This window comes from Leopardus geoffroyi, chromosome C2 (assembly GCF_018350155.1).
Source record: "Leopardus geoffroyi isolate Oge1 chromosome C2, O.geoffroyi_Oge1_pat1.0, whole genome shotgun sequence".
Taxonomy (NCBI): Eukaryota; Metazoa; Chordata; class Mammalia; order Carnivora; family Felidae; genus Leopardus; species Leopardus geoffroyi.
In genome coordinates, this window is record NC_059333.1 from 70,108,473 (window position 1) to 70,133,771 (window position 25,299).

The 25,299-nt window shown below is 42.7% G+C and overlaps 1 protein-coding gene across 21 annotated transcripts in view; it reads left to right on the forward strand.

Moving 5' to 3' along the window:
- KALRN (kalirin RhoGEF kinase) overlaps positions 1 to 25,299 on the forward strand; it is a 675,561-nt gene that overhangs the window by 389,209 nt on the left and 261,053 nt on the right. For 14 of the 21 annotated variants that reach the window (XM_045502312.1, XM_045502314.1, XM_045502313.1 and 11 more), the window contains exons 16-21: positions 652 to 771; positions 6,939 to 7,157; positions 10,813 to 10,962; positions 14,019 to 14,133; positions 17,658 to 17,773; positions 18,233 to 18,355. In XM_045502312.1, the coding sequence (XP_045358268.1) occupies positions 652 to 771; positions 6,939 to 7,157; positions 10,813 to 10,962; positions 14,019 to 14,133; positions 17,658 to 17,773; positions 18,233 to 18,355 (843 nt within the window). The remainder of the gene's footprint in view (positions 1 to 651; positions 772 to 6,938; positions 7,158 to 10,812; positions 10,963 to 14,018; positions 14,134 to 17,657; positions 17,774 to 18,232; positions 18,356 to 25,299) is intronic. The other 7 variants (XM_045502319.1, XM_045502322.1, XM_045502331.1 and 4 more) reach the window with 1 other exon arrangement.

Here is a 25,299-nt window from a genome sequence, read left to right on the forward strand (position 1 = left end):
CCTCTCCCCTTGCCTTTTTTTTTTTTTTTAATGATCCAGTGTATGGATTATTTATGCTGTTTTACTTGTTTTCTTTCTCCCTCCTCTTTCCTTTGGGTCATTGACCTGTCAAAGCTCAGACTTGTCTACTTTTAACTATTTTGCAAGGCATAAGAGGTTGGACCCACTTGTTCAGGTGTGATTTGGGTATTGTCTATACAATAGATAATTATTCCCTTTTTCAAAAACATTACTGCATACTCACCACCTGCAAGGCACTGTGCTAGGCACTGTGTGAGACAAAGCATGACACATATATTGCCCTAGTTTACATTTGGGGGGACAGAGTATGGTGGGATGTTGAACTTCAGAAGTGTACATACAATACAAGCAGATAATGTTTAAATTAAGTGGGTGAGGAAATTGGGACAGAGGGGTAATAATGGTAGAGTAGAATAAATGTATCTAAGAATGAGGTTGATACTTACAATAAGAACCTTATGGCACATGGCGCCAGGTAAGATTGCAGAGATGAGCATTATCCAGAGCCTTCCTGTCCTCTCTCCAAGTGTGATCAGAAAATAGCAGGGTCTGACTGAAGGACCAGAGAAAGCAAGAGCTCTGGGGACGTTGCAAAGGCCATTCACCTGTGCTCTTGTCCTGACTCCCTAGGTCCTGGGATGGATCCGCAATGGGGAGTCAATGCTCAATGCCAGCCTGGTCAATGCCAGCTCTTTGTCTGAAGCAGAGCAGCTGCAGAGGGAACACGAGCAGTTCCAACTGGCAATCGAGGTAACACCCAAATCTGACTACGCTGTCCTCCCTTCCCCATTCTGCTCTGCACTTCAGGCAAGATGATTCCTCAAGATGTGGGCATTTCTTTAGGTAGTGAAGCCTTAACTCTTTCTGGTTAAATGGTCCAGGTAGCTCCCTATTATGCAGGAATTGATGGAGAAGCAAATGCAAGGGTTCATCACCCCCAAGGAGTCCTAGTATGAGAAGACAAGTATTCACACCACAAATGTGCATCTTGGTTACCCATTGGTACCTTTCACCTTAAGGCCCCGGGTACACTGAGCTTTTTGTACATCATGGACTATACACCATGTGAGACTGGTAAAGCCAAAAGGTTAGAAGTCCGTTTGAAGATCACTCAGAATTGAAGATAGACAAGTACAAAAGTCATTTGTACATTAGTATTCCATTTTAAAACCTTTGATTCCTAGGTAGTATTTAGATTTTCTTGTCAGATTCTGCCTCTTACCAAGAACAATGAGCACTGGAGCAGGTTGCACCAGATAGTTTGCTTCACTGAGAGTAGCTGTTTGATAAGTCACGTTTCAAGAATAAACTGAAAACAGAAGTTCACCAGCCAAGACTTGTCTTAAAGACTATTTTAAAATAAAATTTCCTCTTACAACAATCTGATATAAATTTTTTCATCTTGCTTTAAATAATACCTTTAATTATCCTTTCTGCTAGAACATTCTCCTTCCCAAAGAGACTTGAGCTGATTGCCTTAGAGTGGTGTGGGGGAAAGAGTAGGAAATGGGACATGGGAACTATATTAAAAATAAGTTCAGCACCAACGGGAACAGAGAGAAACCTTGAAAGACATCCATTACTTGTAGTTCAGTATAAACGTCAACCCACTTTTGAGTGAATAAGAAATGCAAAGGTGTTATCTTTTACTAAAAAAAAAATGATTGTTAATGAGAATTTTACACAATAATGATAAAATTTTAGCTGTTCATGCCCATACTTATATCTTTAATACAGTAATCATAGATAGCCTGCTATCTTCGTAGGAACCAGTACTAGTTGTAGTTTACTGTCTGGGATTTGAGATTTTAAAATAGGCTATATATTGCACACACAGTGTGGGCAAATAATTTTCTAAGGAGGAACTAAGAAGAGAAGAGAGGTTTTATTATCATCAGCTGCCTCTTTCCCTTTTACTGGCATGCCCAAATATGATAGTTGTTAAGACCTATTCACTGTCAAGGAAAAATCAGGATTGGGGTTACAATTGAAAATCAGGCACACAGTGGTCAAAGCCCCATAGAGAGTCAGCATGAAGGGAACAGAGGTTGGGCAGACTAGGGGCATGGCATGGAGCTGTGAGAGTGCTAGACAGAGAGAAGACCATTGTTGGCCACACCTCCTCCTTGTTTATCTCAGCTGTGAAGGTTTACCTGCCCTATCAGGTAATTAAATTCCCTGTTCCATAAACAAATGTTGGGCAAGTAAAACCAAGTGTCATGATGTACTTGAGCATTTCTGTGAGCTAGTGGAAAACTGGGTAAATGCATCAGCTCTGCTAGTGAAGTGACTAAATCCCACGACCTGCATATGCAGTATGTATTAATTTGCAATGGTGCTGTCGCACCCTTACAGAATAGAAGCTCACTAAGCATGTAGGTTTCTTAATTACATGGGTGCAACTTGATCAAATATTCTTGGAATTGATATTGAGATATAGGCCCCTGTGGAGTATATGTCTATGGTCTGAAGAGGAGATAGCAGAGCAGATAGGATTTCTGGAAGATCATGGGAGTGGAGGGTAGGCAGGGTCTGTCACATAGTTAACATAATGAACTTCCAATTTGCTCCTTCTCCAGGGAGACTGTGCTTCTCCCTAAACGTGTTGGTTTAGACCATGTTCTGCATCAAGGGGAAAATATGCCAAGGAAGATTGAAGCAGTTTGAAAGGGGATCTGACTAGCCTGGTTTGGCTTGGCCCACTTTGATAGTATTACTGAGGCCTTTCCAAGTAATGGCTGATAGAGAACATAATTTGACTTCTTGGACCCTGAGAAAAAATCCTATGTTCCAGAAGGGAAAACAAAATAAGTGTGGGTAGGATGATCATATAACTTATTGTTAAAACTGAAACACTTCTGAGAGGGAAGAAGGGAATTATTAGTAATTAAGCTAGAAAAAATAGGCATATACTAACACTATCATGGGCAGACTAGAATGTCTGCTTACCATAGCTTGGGTGGATTTATGGGTTTTAAGGTTTTGGTCTCCCTGAAGAAGGTCAGAGTTTTTACTGGAAGTACCTGGGTTTCAGGAAAACAGAACAGTTAAGAACAGAGACCAGAACAAAGCACCCAAAGTATAGATTTATCAACAGACCCAAGTTATTGTTTGTTAGTATGCAAAGTGTTATGGCTGATGGGGTTTCAAGAGCTGTGAATATCATAGAGATAAGCTCGATTTTGAAATCTATTTTATTTGAAATCCTCTTATGCATTTTAAGTATGAGCATTATGGCAGAAAAAGTAGTTAAAACTGGGTAATAAATTCAATTGATTTGGTTCAATTTTCTTCCATGTACTCCTATTTTACATCATATATTAACATCCTTGGTAATCCATGTCTTAAAGATATAATACTCAATAGGATTACATAGTAGAGACTAGAAGTACATGCAAAATAATGACTCAGGCGTATCAAAGCAAGATTATGTCGTGTGCATAAGAGTTTGTCATTTTGGAAATTAAAGGGGATGGAGTTCCAAGGACTATCAGATATAATGAGTTTCATAATAAGGAAGAGGATTTATTACATAGCCTAAATTATAGGACAATTAGAGTTATTCCTTCACTCTCAGAGAAAAAGACATAATGATGGGATTTTGAGACAATTACATGCTGATTTCATATATTGAGAAGCCAGTTAATTATCATAATCACTAATGTTCATTTGGTGAACCCTTCCTCCGAGTGAAGCACTGTAGATGCCATTCTAATTGCTAGAGATAAAACAGTCTGGTGTGATATGGTGGGAATGAACATAGGAATAGTCAAACCTGAATCTTATTCCTGGTCTCATCACTTCCTTGGCTGTACATTTTTGGGAAAGTCATTCAACTGGCCTGAGCCTCATTTTTTTTTTTTATTTGTAAAATAGGAATAATAATACCCACCTTATAGTGGTGTCATAAGAAAGAACAAATATACATAAGCACAGTGCTTGGTACAGCATATACCCTTGGATAAATGACAGTTATTAAAGTGATTTTTAAAGCAGTCATTGCTTTGAGAGTTTCACAGTCTAAGTAAGGAGAATCAGCCAAATATTAGATGATTCAGAAGAGAGTAGTTTTTAGTGAGTCCAGCTGTCCAAAAAGATTTTTGTATTCAGTTAAAAAAAATTAATTTTAATATAGTTAACATACAGTGTTATATTAGTTTCAGATGTACAATATAGTGATTCAACAGTTCTAAACATTACCCAGTGTTCATGATGATAAGTGTACTCTTAATCCCCATCACCTATTTTACCCATTCCCCACTGACCTCCCCTGTGGTTAGGATCTTCCTATCCAACCATCTTCCCCAGAAGTCCCCAAAAGACATTTTTTTAAGTTTACTCATTTATTTTGAGAGTGAGAGAGAGTGAGAGTGGAGGAGGAGCAGAGAGAGAGGGAGAGAGAGAGAATCCCAAGCAGGTTCTGCACTGTCAGCACAGAGCCAGATGCAGGGCTCGAACTCACAAACCATGAGCCATCCAGGCACACCCCCTCCCCCCCCAAAAACAGCTCAGATTTGAGCTGAGTCTCGAAGTACTACTGGACCATAAGTGGGAGAGAATAAGGGATGTTCATTAAAAGGCAGGAAGAATGAAGGTAGCGAAAATTAAAAAGTGCATAGTGTGTTTTCAGAGAGTTTTTGTAAGGAGGTAGTAGATGATAGTGTTACAGACTACATTGGGAGGAGACTTTAATGACATCTTTTAAGTTTGGACTTAATTTCACAGCAGTAGGGGAACCACTGAAGGCTTTTGAGTTGAGAGAAGGGAATGATATTATAGCATCAAATTAGAGTTTCAGAGCCGGAAGAACATTAGAAGTCACTTCATCCAAGAACTTCCTATTACAGGAAATCAAATTTATCTGTATGAAATGTGAAGGATGGGTTTGATGGATTAGAAATGGAAGGCAAGGAGACTAGCACTAGAACCACCACAGCAGTCTAGGCATGACGTGGGCTAGACCAGTCAAGGATGTTGTTCCTTGAGGAACAAGTCAAGGATGATGTCACTATTGGAACCCCAGGTGACAACAAGGAGGGCAGATGGTAGACTGCTGTTGGAAGATGCTTTCAGAGGAAGGAGTTTCATTTTAGATGCGGAACTTGAGAAGATCTCTAGGAGGAAGGTGGTGGCTCTGGCAGGGCAGTCAAGCCGTTTGCATTCACTGGCAAGCATTCCTCCTCTCTCCAGGAAGACCATTCATTTCTTTTACTAAGAATGCATCTTTGTAAGTGGCTAACATGGGGCAGGCAGCTAAATCAACTGAACCAGTGCTGCTGACCTGGAGTGAGAAGCGTGACAGGAAGCTCAAGACAATTAAAGATGAGGGTCAGATGTAGGGCGAGAGATGGATACTGAGAGTCATCTACAAAGAGGAAATAATAGCAGCCATGGGAATAAATAAGAGCTCTGCAGAAGTGAAGGAAAACCGAGAATGCACTTTGGGATACCCCTCTATTTAGGAGACAGGAAAAGAAAATGGTGCCGATAAGTAAAACAGAGAAAGAAGTCGGGGATTTATAAAGGATCATTTCTGCCCCTTAGTTTACTCTTTCTAGCCATGTTCAGCATTTAGGAACTCAAATTCTGATGTGGTCATCATGACTGAGGGCTGATTTAGTGGCAAAGCAAGGGAATAAAGGAGTCTAGGTTGCTGGAGGCTGTCGTGCTAACATAGCTCACACTGAGTATAGATTTCAGAACAGGGAAGGGAAGCCAGGAGATGGTTGACAGACTAGGGAAAATCAACAGGACTATGCAAACTGCCCTCTGGGATGAGGGTGAAGGGGAAGCAGTGGTGTAGAGGAGAAAAGGAGGGAGGTTGTACTCACACAGGGAGTGCTGAATGGATCAGCTCTTGGGGACTGTCCTTGCACAGCTGCCCAAGAAGAAGGGCAGAAGTAGTTCTGGAGTACGTTTCTGGGCTGCTAGCTGTCCCTTTTTTACTGGAAGCTGAGCTATACTTTCTTAAACATGCAGAAGCCAAATTACCACTATGCCATTGAGTTGAAATCATCCCAATGGCTGAGGTTGCAATAATATTAGCTCTTTGAAGTCCTGTTTCATCCACATCCGTACTTTATTTTAGTAAGTTTTAATCCTTTTGGCTCTCTCTGCCACCCTGTCCTCCAGCCTGGTCTCCGTACCTCCTACAGTTAATATGAATCAGAGAATGCAGACCACATTTAGCCTGAATAAGAAAATAAACCTTCCATGATATATATATCATCCTAAATGCAAACATAAGTAATGTAATAATGTAAGGATTACACATTGAGCTAAATTATCTACTACACTGCTCTGTTCCCTTGGTGAGGTAGCGAGGTGATGGTGAGATGCTACTCTTAGGCTTTATTAACCTGCCAAATTTATTCCTTCTCCTGGAGTCCTTTTCAACTAATTATTAATGTTTAAAATAATTGCATTGTTGGCTGAGCTTTGTATTATATGGAGATTTTTTTTCTTATGTGCTATGTTTATTTGATCTGTAAAATGGGACTACAGCAGTAACTTCCTTTGAAAACTCACTACAGTGAACAATTTTATGATGAGATTTGAAAAGAAAAATTCACTAGTGTATGAACCAATCAGGGAGCAGATATATACACAACTGTTATTTTTCTACCACAGAAACTGAGATGTTTTTAGAACCAGTGATCCAAGTAGGAGAGTGGGGGTGGGGGGTGGGCAGGAGCCAGGGTCCTGAGCGTTCAGTTAATGAAAATGCATGATGTTCTTTTTTTTTTTTAATACGCTTTAAAAACAGTGATATATTAATCATCATGACAAAATGTTTGAATCTACCATTTAAAGCTCTTTAACTTTTCTGCATCTTTCCACTCACGCCTCACTCCACCCCCTCCTGTACCACGCCTGGGTCGTTCCCACGGACCTCTCTCTCCTCCCCTTGTGCCCAGTCCCTCTTTCATGCCACTTCCTTGCAGAAGACGCACCAGAGCGCCCTGCAGGTACAGCAGAAAGCTGAGGCTCTGCTCCAGGCCGGCCACTATGATGCCGATGCCATCCGGGAATGTGCCGAGAAGGTGGCCCTCCACTGGCAGCAGCTCATGCTGAAGATGGAAGACCGGCTAAAACTAGTCAATGCCTCTGTGGCATTTTATAAAACTTCTGAACAGGTGAGGGAAGGGCTGCAGGGTGTGAGGGACTGATGTTGATGGAGGGCTTTTTTTTTCCCCCTCGTACTGCAAATCTGCAGTATCTCCCTTAACAAGAAGCTAGTCTTCTCAGCACTAACCTTTGAGAGTAGAAAAATGATGTGGAAATACTACAGTTAGCTTCCTTATAACATTTTCTTTAGAGAAGTGAGCCATGTGACTTGCTTCTTATGAATTTCTCAAACTCATCAGACGTAGATGTTAAGGGACAAATTGGGTGTGCACTGAATACTAGATTTGAGGGGTGTATGGGTCAGCTATTGCCACAATAATGCTACCCCACAACTCAGTGGCATAAAACAATAAGCATTTTGTTTTTAAGTATTTGAGTTCAGCTGATCTTGCCTAAGCTTGCTGGACTGGGCTCCCGGCTGTAGATTTGGTCTGGATCTGCTCTCATGTCTGTCATCCTCCTTGACCGGCAGCTATTTGAGGCACATTTATGGTGAAAAGCAAGAGTGCAAGAGCCCAAAATCTACTGTGCAGGTGCATCTCAAGTCTCTGCTTGTGTTACACGCTCTAACATCCTTTTGGCCGAAACAAGTCACGGGGCCAAGCCAACATCAGTGAGGCAGGGAAGTATATGCCTCCTATGAAGGTCAGGAAAGTAGAGTGACCATGATCTAATCTGCCACAGTCAGGCACTATGCCTGAAAAACAGTCAGCACTTTCACCTATGGGGCTCCCAGTCTGATGGAGGAAACAGTTCTCTGTCACTGGTGGACCATGAGCCTAACTGGTAGGATGGTTCTGCCATGGGAGAAAAGGCAGGAGATACATACAGCAGGACATTAAAGATGTGGACCCTTTACTGTCCCATCTGTACAGCAATATGCACAGGGCCGAGAGGATTTTTAAATGATTCAGGTGCTTTTAAGGGAATTCTTTTCATGAAATAGAGGTTTAAAACACAGTAATTTTGGGACACCTGGGTGGCTTAGTCATTTGAGTATCCAACTCGTGATTTGGGCTCAGGTCATGATCCCAGGTGCTGTGGGATCGAGCCTCACATCAGGCTCTGTGCTGAGTCTGGAGCCTGCTTGGGATTCTCTCTCTCCATCTCTCTCTGCCCCTCCCTCACTCATTCTTTTTCTCTCTCTCTCAATAATAATTTAAAAAAAACAGAAGTAATTTTATTTAATGTAAAATACTTTCCTCATTTGAATTGCTCCCTGGTAGAAATCAATCAGAAATGTTCTCCTCTGGGTGAACCATGATCTCTTACAGGGACCATGAGAAAGTCTGTCTTGAAGCAAATATGACATGCCTGTCAGAGGGCCCAGTAGCCAGTGTTCCAGTCTCCACACCTTTTCTCACTTCTCCTTTCTGTTGGAGTAATGATGCCTTTGATGGTCACAGAATTGGGAGCAGCTGAGTAGGATGGTTTATAGATGCAACACAATCCCAATCAAATCCCAGGCTTTTTTTGTAAAAAAAAAAAAAAAGATATGCTGATTGTAAGATTTATGTGGAAATACAAAGAATCAAGAATAGCCAAACAATCTTGAAAAGAAAAAAAAAAAGTTGGAGGAGTTACACTACTTGATTTTAAGACTTACTCTAAAGCCACAATGATCAAGACAGAATGATGTTGGCATAAGAATAGACACAATGAAACAGAATGGAGATTCCAGAAGGAGACCCCAAATATACAGTCAGTTGATTTTGACAAAACAATTCAAAAGCAAAGGAAAGAATGATGCTGGGCAACTAAATATAGGTTTCCCCTGCTATCTGAATGTAGAGCGTTCCTATGAAAACTTGTGTAAGCTGAAATCAGATGTAAAGCAAAAAAGCAATGACCATTAATTTACATGGGAAAAAATTTTGAACATTCCCAGACCCAAAAGTAACCTCTTGTAGGCCCTTTTGAAACCTTAGGGACACATCTTGCTAATGGACGCACAGAATAAGTCAAGATAAAGCACAGATGCTCACAGACACAGTTCAGAGCTGTGGCAGCTGGATGCTGAGAGGCTGAGTATAGTTCCTGGAGAAGGAGGCTGGGGACCACCGTCACTACTTGGGTGCATGCTGCCTCTGTGACAGCTTCCCGCAGAACAAATGCTGAACACCGTGTTTTATTTTTTACCTTTTTTCATAAAACCGAAAATCCTCCTCGTATTTCTTTCAGTTAGCAAAAACAGGTACTAACATAGGTCTTTCACGAACGTGAAGTGGTGTTGTGAGCTTGTGAAAAGCAGGAAATACCTGTACCCAGATTTTTTTTTTAATGAGGTTTAATCCCTGTCTAGTATCATACACCACTTTTAGTTTTTAATGGACCACGATGCTGAAGGGGACAAAGCTCTACATTAAGGAGTTAGTCAATTTGTCCCTGAACTGACCTTGCCAAAGGTTACCTTACCGCTCTGGATTTGTTTCTTTACCTGTTAAATTAAAGGACTTATGCTTGCTAATCTTTTCATTTCCTCTAGCTCCCAAATTGATTTTTAGTTCAGTATTATCATGGGACAGGCCTTAAGTACTCAAAGTTTTTTGCATGTCTGTAATCCGTTTTCTCTCAAGACATGGGCCTTCCTACACATATTCGCGCCTTGCATGAGGAGAGGTGTGTGGTGCCAGAGGAGGCAGGATTCAGGGACAGGCCTTCTCATGACATGGGGAGCATGTTGGCCATGAGGGTGATTTGCCTGGAACATTTTCAGCTCAGTTCATCACTCAGTGAACATCCTGTCTAGTACCACACTCTTCATCAAAAGGGATGGCCTCTCAGGCAAAGGGGACCCAGGATAGTTGTAGCTGTTCTCCCTGCTACCATAGCCAAGCTTTCAAAGCCTAGTAAAAGAAAGTATAGGAATACAGGTTTCTATTTCCTGCACCCTTCCCTAGGCCCTGACACAAGGCTGCCCTAGGTCCCCTTCTGCTGCACCCAACCTGACTTCCATCCAAGTGCCATTTGCAACACTTTTGCTTTTAGAGTATGGCCTCTTAGCACTTTGAGAACCAGTATCTTTTAAGTTAACCTAGATTGGTTATCCTCTGAAGGAAATGCACATTTTCTAATAGAAGACCTGAAGTTGTCATTGCCTTATGATGGTAGCTCAAGACATTTTTGCTGGGACATGTTTGCCAAGGAGGAGGAAAGAAATCATTCACTTAGGACCCATAAATCCCTCAACACGGCCACTTCCTCCTTTATTTCTGTTTGGGGCTACTTCCTGTAGGGCAAGTACAGATGGGTGGGCAATCCTAGTATCTTCTCTAAACTTCGTTTTCCTGCTCTGCCACATTCACAGAGTCCTCAAGAGGTTCCAGCGATAGAATGAACATACACAAAACACTTTGAACCCCCCTCCCCCACAAATTACTAGTCTTTCTTCCTTTCTTACTCTGTATACTCTCCCTAAGTGATGTCTTCAACCCCATAGCTTCAGCCTTCAGCCAACGACTGTCAGAAGATGACTCCAAGTCTCCCAAACTCCACTGCATCCTGGACTCCTCTTAGATGTCCCAGGGGCACTGCATGTTCTAAATCTACAAACTGAACTTCAAAAGGAACACGTCACCCGTGCAGGGTTCTGTCAGCTGAAGCTGCTCAGAAAATCCTTCCTGACCGAGTAATCTACAGAGCCTTTCCTCCTTGGTTCATTAGGTCTGTAGTGTCCTGGAGAGTTTAGAGCAAGAATACCGGAGAGATGAGGACTGGTGTGGTGGACGAGACAAACTGGGACCAGCAGCAGAGATGGACCACGTCATCCCACTCATCAGTAAACATTTGGAACAAAAGGAGGCTTTTCTTAAGGTGAGAGCACATTGTCACCCACAGTGTAAGACATTAGCCTTGCTCCTTGGTCTCCGTTCTCTCTGACTCTGTCACACACACGCAGGCATCATCATATGAGTTTTCCATCCCCCCGTTTTCCTCACTTCTTATCTAAAGGGAGGTATTTGTAGAGAAGATAAAAGAAGATACTGGCTGGTTACCCTGAAAGGTTGAAAAGTTACACTTCAAATATTATTTCTCTCAGCACTTTCTAGATGACTAGGCAGTTATTATATACCACTAGTACAGGTGCCATGTTCGAATATCATGATATCCCGTTGATGTTGTTAATTGAGAAAAATACATAGTTTCACCCAGTGATGTTTGGTTTATAAAAATATTTTTAATTGAAATATATAAGCCCAAGGGCACCTGGTCGTCTCAGTCAGTAGAGCATGCGACTCTCGCTTTTGGGGTCGTGAGTTTGAGCCCCCACATTGAGCACAGAGATTACTTAAAAAAATTTTAAAAAGAAAGAAATATATAAGCCCAGATGAAATCAGTATTAAAATAAATATTTTATAAATGGATGATGCAAAATTTAGGGCAAGAATTAAATGAATTTAGACACCTTATTTATCAATCGAACAATTATCAGTAACCAATGGATATAACACCACTTATTTATTCTGTTGCGTGAAGAGAGAAATACCTCAGTTTGTTTGTTTTGGTTTTTAATAGAGCCCTGGTTTCTCAGGGAGGAAGCACAGTCCTGCTCTGAGCAGGCTTTCAGCTGGTGTGGAAAGTCCTAGTAAGCCTCTTTCCTCTAGCCTTTGATCTTCTCTCTGCCAGAGTCATCTGTGTTAAAAATTATCTAAAGGCTCTGTTTACTCTCAGATTTCTTGCTTTCATGTTCTGCTTCCTTTCAGGTTTCTGAAAGTACAAAGAGAATTTTTATACTCTGACATGTTGCTACTGCTTTTCTATAATTCTATAATTAACTGACTTTCTTTTATTAGGGATTTTCTATACTTGACCACCTCTTTGAGTTTTACTTTTTTTCTCTCTTTTTTTTTTAATTTTTTTTTTTTAATGTTTATTTATTTTGGGGACAGAGAGAGACAGAGCATGAACGGGGGAGGGGCAGAGAGAGAGGGAGACACAGAATCGGAAGCAGGCTCCAGGCTCTGAGCCATCAGCCCAGAGCCTGACATGGGGCTCGAACTCACGGACCGCGAGATCGTGACCCGAGCTGAAGTCGGACGCTTAACCGACTGAGCCACCCAGGCGCCCCACTCTTTCTCTCTTTTTAAGATAGCTTCTCCCTGCACTCCTCCTTTCAGGCACTTGCACCTGCACTCAATCAGAACCCTTAGTAATCAGCTCTTACTAATAAGATTAAATAAAAAGTCTTCTATACCAGGCCTAAGAGATTTTAAAAGTCTTTTCTAGTATAAAACAAAGTTTAAAACAATAATTTAAGTGGAGCATATTAAGGAATTTTAAAAGAGGCATAAAGATATTACTTCATAAAATTACATGTTTCTTTTGAAGCATGAAAGAAAAAAATGTTTTCCATATGTGCCTAAAATCATAGGTGAGAAACTCCCTATTGCTGTGGGAATCAAATGCCCAATGGCAGACACTGAGTTCTCCATTTATGTGTATTAGTTCATCTATGTTGGATACTTTAGCTTTGGACCACCATCCAGCTGTTAAATTCATGGACTTCATGGTGGATAGACTCACCAACAGTCTTTTCCCAGAGCTCCCAGAAACAGTTGTTACTAATGCAAAATTTAAAATAATTTTTTACAGCATAATTTGTGGAATCAGTTGCTAAATGTAAAAAGGTGTCAAAATTTGACAGTTTTGTTTAGAGATAATATTGAAAACTGTAGATTAAAAATTAGTGGACTAGCATGTATCATAATCCCCCTTATCCATGGGGGATATGTTCCAAGACTCCCAGTGGATGCCTGAACTTATATATACTATGCTTTTTCCTATGTGTGTATACCTATGATAACGTTTAGTTTATAAATTAGGCACAGTAAGAGTTCAACAACGATAACTGATAATAAATAGAACTGTAACAATATGCAATAATAAAAGTTATGTGAGTGTGGTCTTTCAAAATACCTCATTGGACTGAGGTACTCATCCTTCTTGTGATGCTGTGAGATGATAAAATGCCTGCAAGATGAGATGAAGTGAGGTGGATGACGTCGGCACTGTGAAGTAGCGATAGGCTACATCACATCAGGAGGAGGACCACCTGCTTCTGGACCGCAGTTGACTGCGGGTAACTGACACTGCAGAGATGGAAACTGTGGATAAGGGGCCCTGCTGCATTACTTCTGCAACAAAAGAAAACCTCAAAGAAATTCAGAAGTTCTTTGGCCTTGAGAGAAACTAGGAATAATCTGTCAGTAGTCCTAGATTCTAGCCCTGACATGCTTCATGATTCCTGCCCACTTGGGGCCTGGGTCTCTTCCATGGGGACAAGGAGAACGTGACCTGTCCTCTGCCATGCACAGCTAGCATGAATTGTCAAGAGGGTGGTGTAATGGCTCTTAGTCCTGTGTGTAGATCCATATTTCCCAGCAGTAGGATATTAGTGTCACTGAGGTGGGCATGGATTTTATGGACAAATAAGTTTTGTTTAATGTAATTTCCATTTGGATATCGAATGTATGGTTAATAGGTTTGTTTACCAAATTTGCTTTCTCAAGTCTAAACTAATGTTAAAGTGACTTACCCCAGTGGTCATATAAGAGGCATTCTGGTGGCAGAGGAAAACCAGCCTGAGGCAGTAACTATGACATTATTAACACTGAATCAACATATAGGGAGTCAAGGGATGGCTGATTTCTGATTTTGAGCTGGGATGGAAAGGAGAGAAGCCCAGGGAGTGATTCTTTCTTCCACAAAAGGGTGAGCCTCCTGCATTGGGATTGGAGTATCTGTGAACCAGAAGTGGCCTCCAGGGCTCTGCTTACCCAGAGCTCCAGAAACCTCACCACCAGCACCCCTTTTCCAGTGTCTTAGACCCCATGCACCTGCTGGGGTCCTCACACCTTTGTCTCTCTCAGGCCTGTACCCTGGCGCGGCGGAACGCTGAAGTGTTTCTCAAGTACATCCACAGGAACAACGTCAGCATGCCCAGTGCCGCCAGCCACACGCGGGGACCTGAGCAGCAAGTGAAAGGTCAGTGTGGGGGCTTCCAGCCGTGAGCCACATCGGCAGCACTGACCGGAGGCTGTGTACCTGGTCTTTATGCAATCTCAGATTTCCTGATTCTTCTCCTTGGATAAGAAAAATGTTGATGTGAGATGGCATGGGCAGTGGTGATTCCTGGGCAATTTTTAAACATGCATCAGGATTTGGAATGGAAAAATGAAGCTGTAATTTCCCCGGGACTTTTTCAGTTATCTTGATCTAGAGCAACACTTAATTTTATGAAGTAAAAGAAATGGTCTGTATCTACACCGTTTGTATAGTAGCCACTAGTCACATGGGCTACTGAGCACTTGAAATGTGGCGAATGCAACTGAGGAACTAAATTTTTCCTTTTATTGAATATTAATTAACTTAAATGTAAATATCCAGATGTGGCTAACATATATTGAAAAGCACAAGACTAGGGTATCTTACAGCCCAGAAACAAGACACAGACTGAGAAGCATAAAACCAAATTCTAATCCTGGCTTTATGACTTACCATGTAAGCTTTTATAATTTCAGTTTCTTATTTTATTTATTTATTTATTTATTTATTTATATTTTTAATTTTGAGAGAGAATGCGAGTGAGCTCAGGGCAGAGAGAGAGAGAGAATCCCAAAGTGGGGCTCAAGCTCACCCGATGCAGGGCTTGAACTCACCAAACGTGAGACCATGACCTGAGCCGAAGTTGGATGCTTGACCGACTGAGCCACCCCAGAGCCCCGTTTTCATACTTTAAAATGGAAGGTGTCTGAATTCTGGTTCCTCAAATTGTGGTCCCCAGACCAGCAGCACTGGTATCACCTGGAGACATGTGACAAGCACAGACTCTCAGGCCCTGCCTAGACCTGCTGAGTGAGAAGCTGCGTTTTGACAAGAGCTCTTCCACCCAAACCAAGCAGATGATTTGTGTGCACATAAAATTTAGATAACTGCTGGTCTAGATAATCTTTAATATCTCTCTGAAGTCTATAAAATCTACAATTGTATGAACAAATCAGTAACCTTCAATAATTGCTAATCAGGTGACCACTTTCAGCTTAAATGATTATCATTGGTATCACTGATGCTGGGCCATGCGGAAATTGGCCTTCGAGTGAAGGATTTAACAAGTGTCATCTCATCTTGACACAGCAGAGGACTGCAAGTCTGGAGACCCAGGCTAGGGAGGGAGCTGAAACTGACCTGGAGTGAGGGGTGGGGACAGGCTGAGGGCTGAGAAGTGGGTGGCACTGATCTGCCATAGGAAGAGCCTCCCTCCCTGCTCAGAGAGCTCGAGAGGTGGGAAGATCAGAGGCCACTGGGAAGAATTACACTTAGGAATAAAATTTGCTGCAGAGAAGAAGGAAGCAGGGTTCCTTTTCCAGATATGCTCCCTGTTTGAGGTCAGGGGACCCGTGGGTGGCTGGCATTATGTCACTCTGTCCTTCGTGCACATTGCAGTGCTGGCAGCAGTCCGGGTGAGGCCAACTACCTGTTGAGAGAGCATGTGCCTCCCCCTACACCTCACTGTACCAGGAGTGGCAGGCACCCAGAAAGACCAGAGTATGCTGCACCTTCATAAGGGTGAGGGCAGGTTGTTGTGTCCATAGGAAAGCTTTCCGGAAAGGGGAGAAATGAAATCTGAAACTCTAGGATTTTTGCCTGATCAGGGTTGATTCTCTTAACCACCGCAGAAGATTCTGCAGTGAGCAAAACAAGGATTAGGAGGCCAAAAGATTATAGTAAACACAGGTTCTTACTTGTCTTTGCCCAATTGAAGCTTCCACCTAAGCAGGGACCTACAATTTCTCCAATACCTATTTCCTTTCCACCTGCTGCCTGGACCCAAGGCCAGGACCACTTATTTTAAGTTTGTATTACAGGTGCAATTATTATGGCATAACAAGCAAAAATTCAGTGACATTCAACTGTAAGCATTTATTGTTCAAGTGACTGCATTGGCTGGGGACCAGCGGTCTTGGCTGGGCTTAGCAATGTGGCTTTGTTTCATGCTGCAAGTCTGGCTGGCTTGGTGCCTTCACTGAAGGTTGGGTTCTTGCCTGTTCCACATGTATTAATTCTGGGACCCCAGTTGAAGGAGAAATTACCCGGGAAAACTCCTTATAGTGGTGATGGCAAGGTCATGTGCGCAAGCACACTAAGTTCCTGCTTGTATAATATCTGTTAACAACACATTTGCCAGATCAGGTCACACGGCTGAGCCTTAAAGCAGGGCAATTTGTCTCTTTGTGGAGCAACTAAAAAGTTACATGATAAAGGCATACATATAGGGATTGGTGACTAATTGAGACCTATGAAAGTTCTCAGCCTTAAAGGAAGAGAGGCAGATTTTTGTCCTTCCGGGAGGATGCACTAAAAGTTCGAAGTACAAGTACTGTGATTTGATTGTGCCCTTTTTTATAAAGCTTCTGTAGTGGTAGTCTGTGCTTCTCAGCCCCTCTAACCCAGAGGACCAAGGTAGCTAAGGACTCAGGCTCTGAGGTCAAACGTTTCTATCTGAATGACCCTGGGCAAGTTACCTAGCCTCTCTGAACCTCCCTGTCTTCATCTCTAAATGGAGGTATTAGTGGTATGTGCATCACAGAGTATTATGAGAATATGTGCTTGCTACCTAGCAAGTGCTTAATAAATATTAATTTTTCATATCATTGTGTATTTTATTAGTATCTAACAGAATTAGCAGGAAGCAGGAGGCAGACACAATACAAACTAAATAGGAGTGCTTCAAGCATAGAGCACACTATTAAAACACATAGGAAATTTAGGCATGTAGCCAGCTGCTGCTGGAATGACAGGAGGAGAGAGGGACATGACATGGATGAACACCTGCCGTGGCCCATCGTGGTGCCACATGCCTGGTGCATGTCCTCTCACCTGATATCGTTAGAGGTAACGAGAATAGCATTCACCTTTTCTTAGCATGGAAATTTGGACCTAGAGACGTGATTCCAGGTAGACATGATCCTAACACAGCTTCCCTACGCCCATGATTTCAAGGCTGTGCTGTGTGTGCATAGCCGCTTGTACAGGGCAGAGAGTGTGGCTCAGGACATGGGTTATCTATGCAGTTATACTGTCCCTCATACTGTTGTTCCTCTCCCACCCTCTCCTAGCACTCCAGAGTGGCTGGGATTCTTATCAAGTCCCCTTGCTCTCCATAGGCTCCAGAGGCCAACTGAGTTAGCTGTTATTTTAACATCTGACACCTCCCAAGGTCTCTTACCATCAAGCACTGGCTTTGGGATGAAGAGAATCAGGGTCACTTTTAACTTACCCTGGGTGCATCCTCTTCCTCCCTTAACTGATGGAACTTCATCAACAGGCCTCACGCCCCCGATCTTGCTCCCCTCTGGGAAGTTCTCTGTGGACCAAGCTTTTGGTTCCCCACATCTGGTGCCTGGATTAGTCCCATGGGGAGATTTGCAAGTCACAGTTATCTGGCCCCTGGGGTGTGCAGATTTGCTCAGGGCCCCCCAGAAGCAACGCTCCTCTCCTCTGCCCCACAGCCATCTTGAGTGAGCTCTTACAGAGGGAGAATCGCGTCCTGCACTTCTGGACCTTGAAGAAGCGACGGTTAGACCAGTGTCAGCAATATGTGGTGTTTGAACGCAGTGCTAAGCAGGTATGTTGCCCTGGCTTTGCCTCAGTTCTGGGGACTGTGTAGACACCCAGATGACCACAGCATGGGACACAGAGGAGGGTCACAGCAGCAGGCATAGTAGAGATGGGAGGTGGTGCCGACACAAGGAAGGAGAACAGACTGTCACTTAGCAGTCCTTCAGCCTTTACCCGTACTTTGTACCAGGAGTTGGGAGAAGGTGCTGGGGTCAGATTGCCTCTAAGAGCTCATGGATGATCCTGGGCCTGGCCTAGACGAGGATGAGACATTCTCTTTACTGGTAGGATGCTCCAAGTCTAACGGGAGAGGGCTCAGTCCTAAAATTAGCTTCCAAGCTCCATACTGACCAAATGGTGCCAGCATTTCCTGGGTCCGTCACACTGTCCCAAACAGTGTAACAATGCATGTTTTCCAATTGACAGCTGACTTTTGGGGGACTGGGTGGGTTGTTTCCTCCCACAGGCGCTGGACTGGATCCAAGAAACAGGTGAATATTACCTCTCAACACATACCTCCCCCGGAGAGACCACAGAGGAGACTCAGGAACTGCTGAAAGAGTATGGGGAATTCAGGGTGCCCGCCAAGGTAGGAAGCAATCTGGAGCCCTCCCCACACACACCCGGCACTCCCCAGTCTGGCCAGTTTTACATTATGAAAGGGAGAACAGCCTCAGTGCACAGAAATGTTGACCACAGGGGCAAGGGGTGGGGTGGCGGGGAGCATGGGTAGGATGATCTCCATTGAAACCTGAATACCCAAAGAATTGCAGCTGCTGGATGGAGCATCTGTATGAGAGAAGTCAGCTCCTATACACTGTGCTCCCAAATACTCACCTCCATGCTACAGGTGTAGACTCTGCTGTATTCTTTTAGACCAAATAAGGCGGAGGGGCACACTCATGTGAAATGCACACTGCACTGTGAACATCTGCACCTATCCACACGTTCTTGACGTTTGAATGGTTTGGGAAGTCTACCCGTATAGGCCAGTGACTGTGGATGGGTTCACAAAACAGGTGAGTTTCTTATTTCCTGAACCGACGGTTTCCATCTGGCCTCAGACCTGCAAACGAGCCAGGCCGGGGTCTCTGGGGAGCAAAATGTGCACTGGTGCACACAGCACACACCGTCACACCCCCATTCACACTGAGGCAGGAAATGCTGTCGTAGGAGGAAATCTGTTTTCACAGCCAGGGTTTGGTCTGAGGACCCTTGGGTCTGAATGAAAATCTCCTGTCTCAGTTCCCTCTTTGTGGCATCCTCGCGCCTCACACTGGGCTCCCTGCCATCGAGGAGCCTGTCTTGGCACCACTTCCTCACATGGCAGGTGCTCTAATCAGGATGAGAGCTGCTTTTGTGGGGGTCACAGTGGGGGGGAACATACTGATGCCCACCCCCCCGCCCCAAAGATCCCTGCTAAAGCACATTTCCTCTAGTTTCCTGTCACAAAATTAGGCCCTTGGCCTCTTTCTGGAACTGATACTTTACGAGTGGGTATTCACTTTATGAATTCTACACTATGAACTTCTGATAGTGGCAAACTTTCCCCTGCAACCCTGTGAGCTGCGGGGCCTTTGCATCCAATGTGAAAAGCTGTCAGTTCAGATAAGAGACTCATTTCAGTACCAACCAGAGCAGACAGCACTAGGAAGGTGACAGATGCCCAGCTCTCTTTTCAAATCCAAATGAAAATAGCTTTTGAATGACCTATACTTTGTGTCTATCTGCCCCCCTCCAAATAATGAACCATTAACAAGCAGAATGGTATCAGATCCACTGGTGTTCCAACCCCATCAGATGGATTGTGGTAGATACCCAGAACTTGTTAGGATCGGAATCTGTTCATAACCTAAGAGGAAATGTAGAGAATTGTCTAGTCAACTTAACTTCCTCTTCCTTAAAATCTTCTTGCTGTCTTTCTCCTCTTTTCCATTCATATTCGTAACCACCCTAACTGGATTCCATGCTTTCAGCCTCTCCTTCCTTCCCATCCATCCTGCTCATCATTGAGGTTCATCTTGAAAACACTGGGTGGGTCCTGTTTCCACCCAGTCCAAGAACTTCAGTGATTCGCCAGTGTCTTCAGATTAACAACCTCCACAATAGCACCACCTCACCTCCCCAGTTTTATCTTCATTATTCTTTCGTGCAAATTTTATGCTCCAGCTGAATGGATGTATTTTCTTACCCTCTGAGAGATACATCATATGCTTTCTTGCCTCTGTACCTTTTCCATACTGTTTTTTCTGCCTAGAATATTATTTTCTTCCTTCTGGTTTGTACTTTTAAAAAAGAGCCTGCCTTTCCACTGGAGTGCCTCCTCCTCTGTGATCATGCAGGCATGCTGGGATGTGATCTGGCCCATCCCTGCATTCCGGCCACTGTTGTCCGTATAACCCTTAAGGGACCTGCCATGAACCATCCTGTTCTCCAGTAATCTGTGCGAAGTGTCATCTCATGTCTGAGCCAGCAAGATCCCAAAGGATAAGAACCACACTTTGTTTACTTGCCTGACTGAATCATGCATCAAAGGGAGGCTGCAAATATTTGTGAACATAGGGGAAAAAAGAAGTTTGGGTAGATTCAATGACTCCCTACACCAAATCTATATTTAATGTGATTCTATTCCTTTGGCTCTCTCTGTTCTCTCTCCCTCCTAACTTAACTCTTTCCATAATGGGGTTTCATTTTCCCATGTATCATGTTCTAAGTCTCAAGAATATTTATTATTGGGATATCTACAGGGTAACGAATCCAGCTGAAGAGCTTCTGATTAAAGGCAACAGTTGCCTCCTGTTCCTCTCCAGCTGCACTTCCCAGAGGCAAGCCTCCTTTAACTAGCTACCTTTGATTTTAATCTTTATAACCAGTAAAGTGAATTGGAAACGGAAACCAAATTGACCTCAACACAGGGAGAAAATAGGGTGGCCCTCACAACTAAACAGGGCAATAGAGCATATTGAGTATATTGAATTATTATTCTCTGCTCCAGAGGAACAGATCAAATAGAAGAAACACTAAATATGAAAATATACTTTCTATATAGCAAGCCACAAGTGTAAAGAGAAAAATAAGATAAAGAGAATCGGGTGGGGATAAGAGAATAACAAAATTTTTCTTATTGTGGTAGGCTGTAGAAAATCCAGTTAGAAGAATACACGAGATATTTTCCTATTGTGGGCTTCCAAATTTATAAGGAGTCAAAGCATGTGATGATAGGAAAGCTTAATCATTTTGGCAGCTGGAAGAAATCTATTTCTTCTAATAGCAAAATTTTGTTTGAAGATTCTCTGGTTTTTCATTTTTTACAATTTGGTGGATTTTGTATATTCACAAGGTCATACAACCATTGCCACTATGTATCTCCAGAACATTTTCATTACCCTCAAAAGAAACCCTGTACCCATTAGCAGTGACTCCCCATTCCTTCCTCTCCTCAGCCCCTGGAACCACTATTCTATTTTCTGTCTTTATGAATTTGCCTATGCTGGAAATTTCATATAAACAGAATCCGGGAATCCTGTAATACGTGGCCTTTTGTGTCTGGCTTTTTTCATGTATAATGTTTTCTAGGTTCATTCATGTTGTGGCATGCATCATTACTTCATCGCTTTGTCTGACTGAATAATACTCCATTATAGAGATATGCCACACTTTCTATCCATTCACCAGTTGATGGACATTTGGGTTGTTTTCTGTTTGAGGCTACTATGAATAATGAATATTTGTATACAAGCCTTTGTGTAAACATCTCTTTTCAGTTCTCTTAGGTATATACCTAGGAGTGGAATGGCTGAGGCCTATGGTGACTGTATGTTTAACTTTTTGAGGAGCTGCCCAACTGTGGCTGTGCCATTTTACATCCCCACCAGTGGTGTATAAGAGTTCTGACTTCTCCACATCCCCTCCAACACTTGTTATCATTCGTCTTTTTAATATAGCCATTCTGGAGGGCATGGGGATTTTATTTACATCTCCCAAAGAGAACTGATGTTGAGGAGACACTTCTTTAAACTGGTAATTTTATCTCCAAAAGTGAAAGAAGCTATGAGATAAGTCAGACTTAATTCTTAACAAAAGAGAATTAAATGATAACAAAAGTGCCTTGTGCCTTAGCTGAACTAAATTAGCTAATTGAGAAATGAAGGCTGTGTGGAAAGGGGACACTGGGCTTGTTTGCAGGTGCTTTACACTGAGAAAAGTAGGATCTGAACAGTTCAGATAAAAGATGGGCCTGATTTTGTTTCTGAGACTCGTAAGAGGATATAGTTTACATGCAATAGACATTTTTGAAAGTTTTAGTTTCTCACATATAGTGACAAACTCTCCCCTGTGGAATTAATATGAAGATGTATCTCAAGAGAACTTTTTACCCACACAGGGAGCTCGATAAATTCATATCTACAAAGAATGTATCAATAAATACAAGGAATATCAGCAATGAAAGGCAAATTGGAAGATTATAATGAGATTATGACAATAATATCAGAAGGCTAAATAACTTTAATAACTTATCAAATGTGCAAAAGATACCAAAAGGGCTTTTTGAAAACTATATTCAGAGTAAGGCTCACTGATCAGGGAAAGATGGCATAATATTAACTGATCAAAGAAGGGAAAGAAGAAAAAGGAGGGGGGGGGGAGGAAGAAAAATAGAACTACTGACCCCTTTATTTTTACCTCTGACTTTTCTAGCAGATTACATAGAATTCAAAATAGAGCAAAACATACATTAGAGGAACCATGAAGCCCAGGATAAGTGAGATATTTATCCATTCTAAATTTCCAGGCTCAAATGAATTACATTTCCTAAAGGCTTCATGGCCCATACACCTGACCCTACCATTCAAGAGCCTCTGCAATCTGACCCCCATTTTATCAGTCTATATAAGTTACTCTGTTTTGGTGGCAAGACTTGAGATTCAAACTGGCTTGAATTATGAAAGGGAAAAGATATTGTATGGCTGTATATGGAAATGAATATAGAAGCCATGGCTACACCTCCCAGGAGTCCAAGAAAATCTGAATGACTCAGCCTTATGGGAAGAACAAGAAATGTGGCATAGTCTCACCTCTGGATGTGAACACTGGGCTGTCACCCTACACCAGGGGCCATCCTAGCAATCACACTGTCTCGTCATCTCATGACAGGGGGATCAGGAATACATTATCACCGCTACTGTGATTCAGCTTGTCTTTCCCTTCTCATGTCTGCTGTCTGTTTTCAGTTCTACTCTGCAACCACCTACCCAGTTTTCCATGCAGTCCAAATCCCCAGAAAAACAACTGGGGCCAGGACACCACACAAGAAGTCAGTGGCTTCATATTGGTGGGCCACCCCAGTAATACAGGTGTTTGCCTCTGATACCATCAGCTGTGGCCAAGCATTTGGCAGGTCACATGGTGCCACCATAGTCACTCGTATGTGAGAATTCATTTCAGACTACTCTAAGTAGCTGCATGGTTGCAGTCCAGTGTATGGGTCAAATTTTTCATCTAATTCTCCCCAGTATAAACCCTCAACTTTTGCTGGTCCAGCTTTACTTACCTCCAAACACAATATTACTCACTAATTCATTTATTCAACATTTATGGTATGCCCACTATTTTCTAGACCCTGGAGATACAAATGAATCAGATGTAACACTTACCTTTGAGATGTGCACGGTCTAATGAAGGAGACACATAAGTGACTCAGACTGATATGTGCTGAAGTAGAGGTACACATATAGTGCTTTAGGGACAGGGGAAAGAGCATCCCCCATCAGCTGGTGGGGAAGAGGGCCACTGGATGGAAAGCAGGGATGAGTAGGTACCACCCATGACAACAGGAGGGACATGTGAGGTCAGCATGACTGGTGCTTAGGGGCCATGGAGATCCTGGAGGCAGTCACTAAGGTAGGTGAGACCACATGAGGAGGGTTTGTCTACACTGCCCAATTTACTGTCCATTTGTTCCCCCAGGTCCATACATACCTGGGACCCTCTTGGTCACAAGCCATTCTCTCTGTTGCATCTGAATCACAGTTTCCAGGTTTCAGGATGCCATTTCCTGTGATGGAGCTGCCTGTAGGGCTGCTGCCACCAGCTGGCCATGAAACTCCCATTTCATGATGACATCTTACTGAGAGAGTAAATAAAAATAAATAAGTGCTTTCAAGAGTTTTACATAAAGATTTCTTGATTATACCTGCAAAAAATTAATCTCTGTTTTAAATAAATAGCAAACCTTATAACAATTGTTTTCAGAGGGGAAAAAAAACCCCTAAATGTAGTGAGGTAGAAGTCCTTAGGATACCAGGGATCTTTTCTTAACCGATTCCCAATGCTATTATTCTTTGCCTTATCATGGCTAAGGAGATGCTTCTCCTGTCCCCATACCCACCTTCTTTCCTTCACACCAAAGTTTTTTGGGGCCCTCGTTTCCCAGCCTGGGTACCAGCTCATTGTCCTGAGACAGGAGAGGCTCAGACATGTGTGTTGCTGAAGAGCTGGATTCCACATCTTTCTGGCCTTGCTTGTCTTTCTGGCCAGAAGGAGTCCCTTTCTGGCATTTCTTGAGAGGGTTAGTCTATTGTGGGAGATGGGCCTGGAAAAGTGAGGGAGGAGGGTGGAATAAAGGAAGGCTCTTCTGGAGCACCTGGGTGACTCAGTTGGTTAAGCATCCAAATTTGGCTCAGGTCATGATCTCATGGTTCGTCGATTCAGGCCCCACATAGGGCTCTGTGCTGAGAGCTCAGAGCCTGGAGCCTGCTTCAGATTCTGTGTCTCCCTCTCTCTCTCTCTCTCTCTCTGCCCCTCTTCTGCTCATGCTCTGTCTCTCTCTCTCTCAAAATAAACATTAAAAAAAAAAGAAGAAGAAGAAAGGCTCTTCTGTCCGTTCTACTTTTGCTCCAGAAATTTTTTGCCTCGGTTATCTAGATTTTAGCATGATCTAAATCTTGGACCTACTCTCTTCCAATCCAAAAGATAATTTTACTTCTCAGAATATTATTCCAGTATTTTTTACTGTTTCATAAAATTAATCAAGCTTCCCTGATTTTGGAGTTTCAAAACCCAACCTTAGGATAAAAGATAAGCAAGTGTTTACTTCTTTGAACATTTCTTCTGTTTCCGTATCTTACTGACATAGTCCTGCTTCCCCACGAGACCTTTCCTGCCCATGCCAGCCCACCTTCATTTTTTCCTGTTTTAAAATTCCTGCAGTGTTAGCTCTACATACTTCTCATGTTGACGTTCAGTTATGTAATGCCCCAAGTTATTTCACCACTCTACATGACTATCTTATCCCCTCTAGAGATATAGACTGCTTAGGGAAAATGAGTATCTTTTTCTCTGTTTTTGTTTACCCCCCGAGCCTGTCCCCACAGCCTTCCGCACAGTGGTTTGGTACAGTGGTATGGACAGAGTAGATGTTGAACAACCTCTTGCTAGAAGTGAAATTAATCCAATACACATCAAAACTCTACCTTAGCCCTGTAGTAGATACTAGCTTCATTAACTCCATTCTCTCTCTCTCTCTCTCTCTCC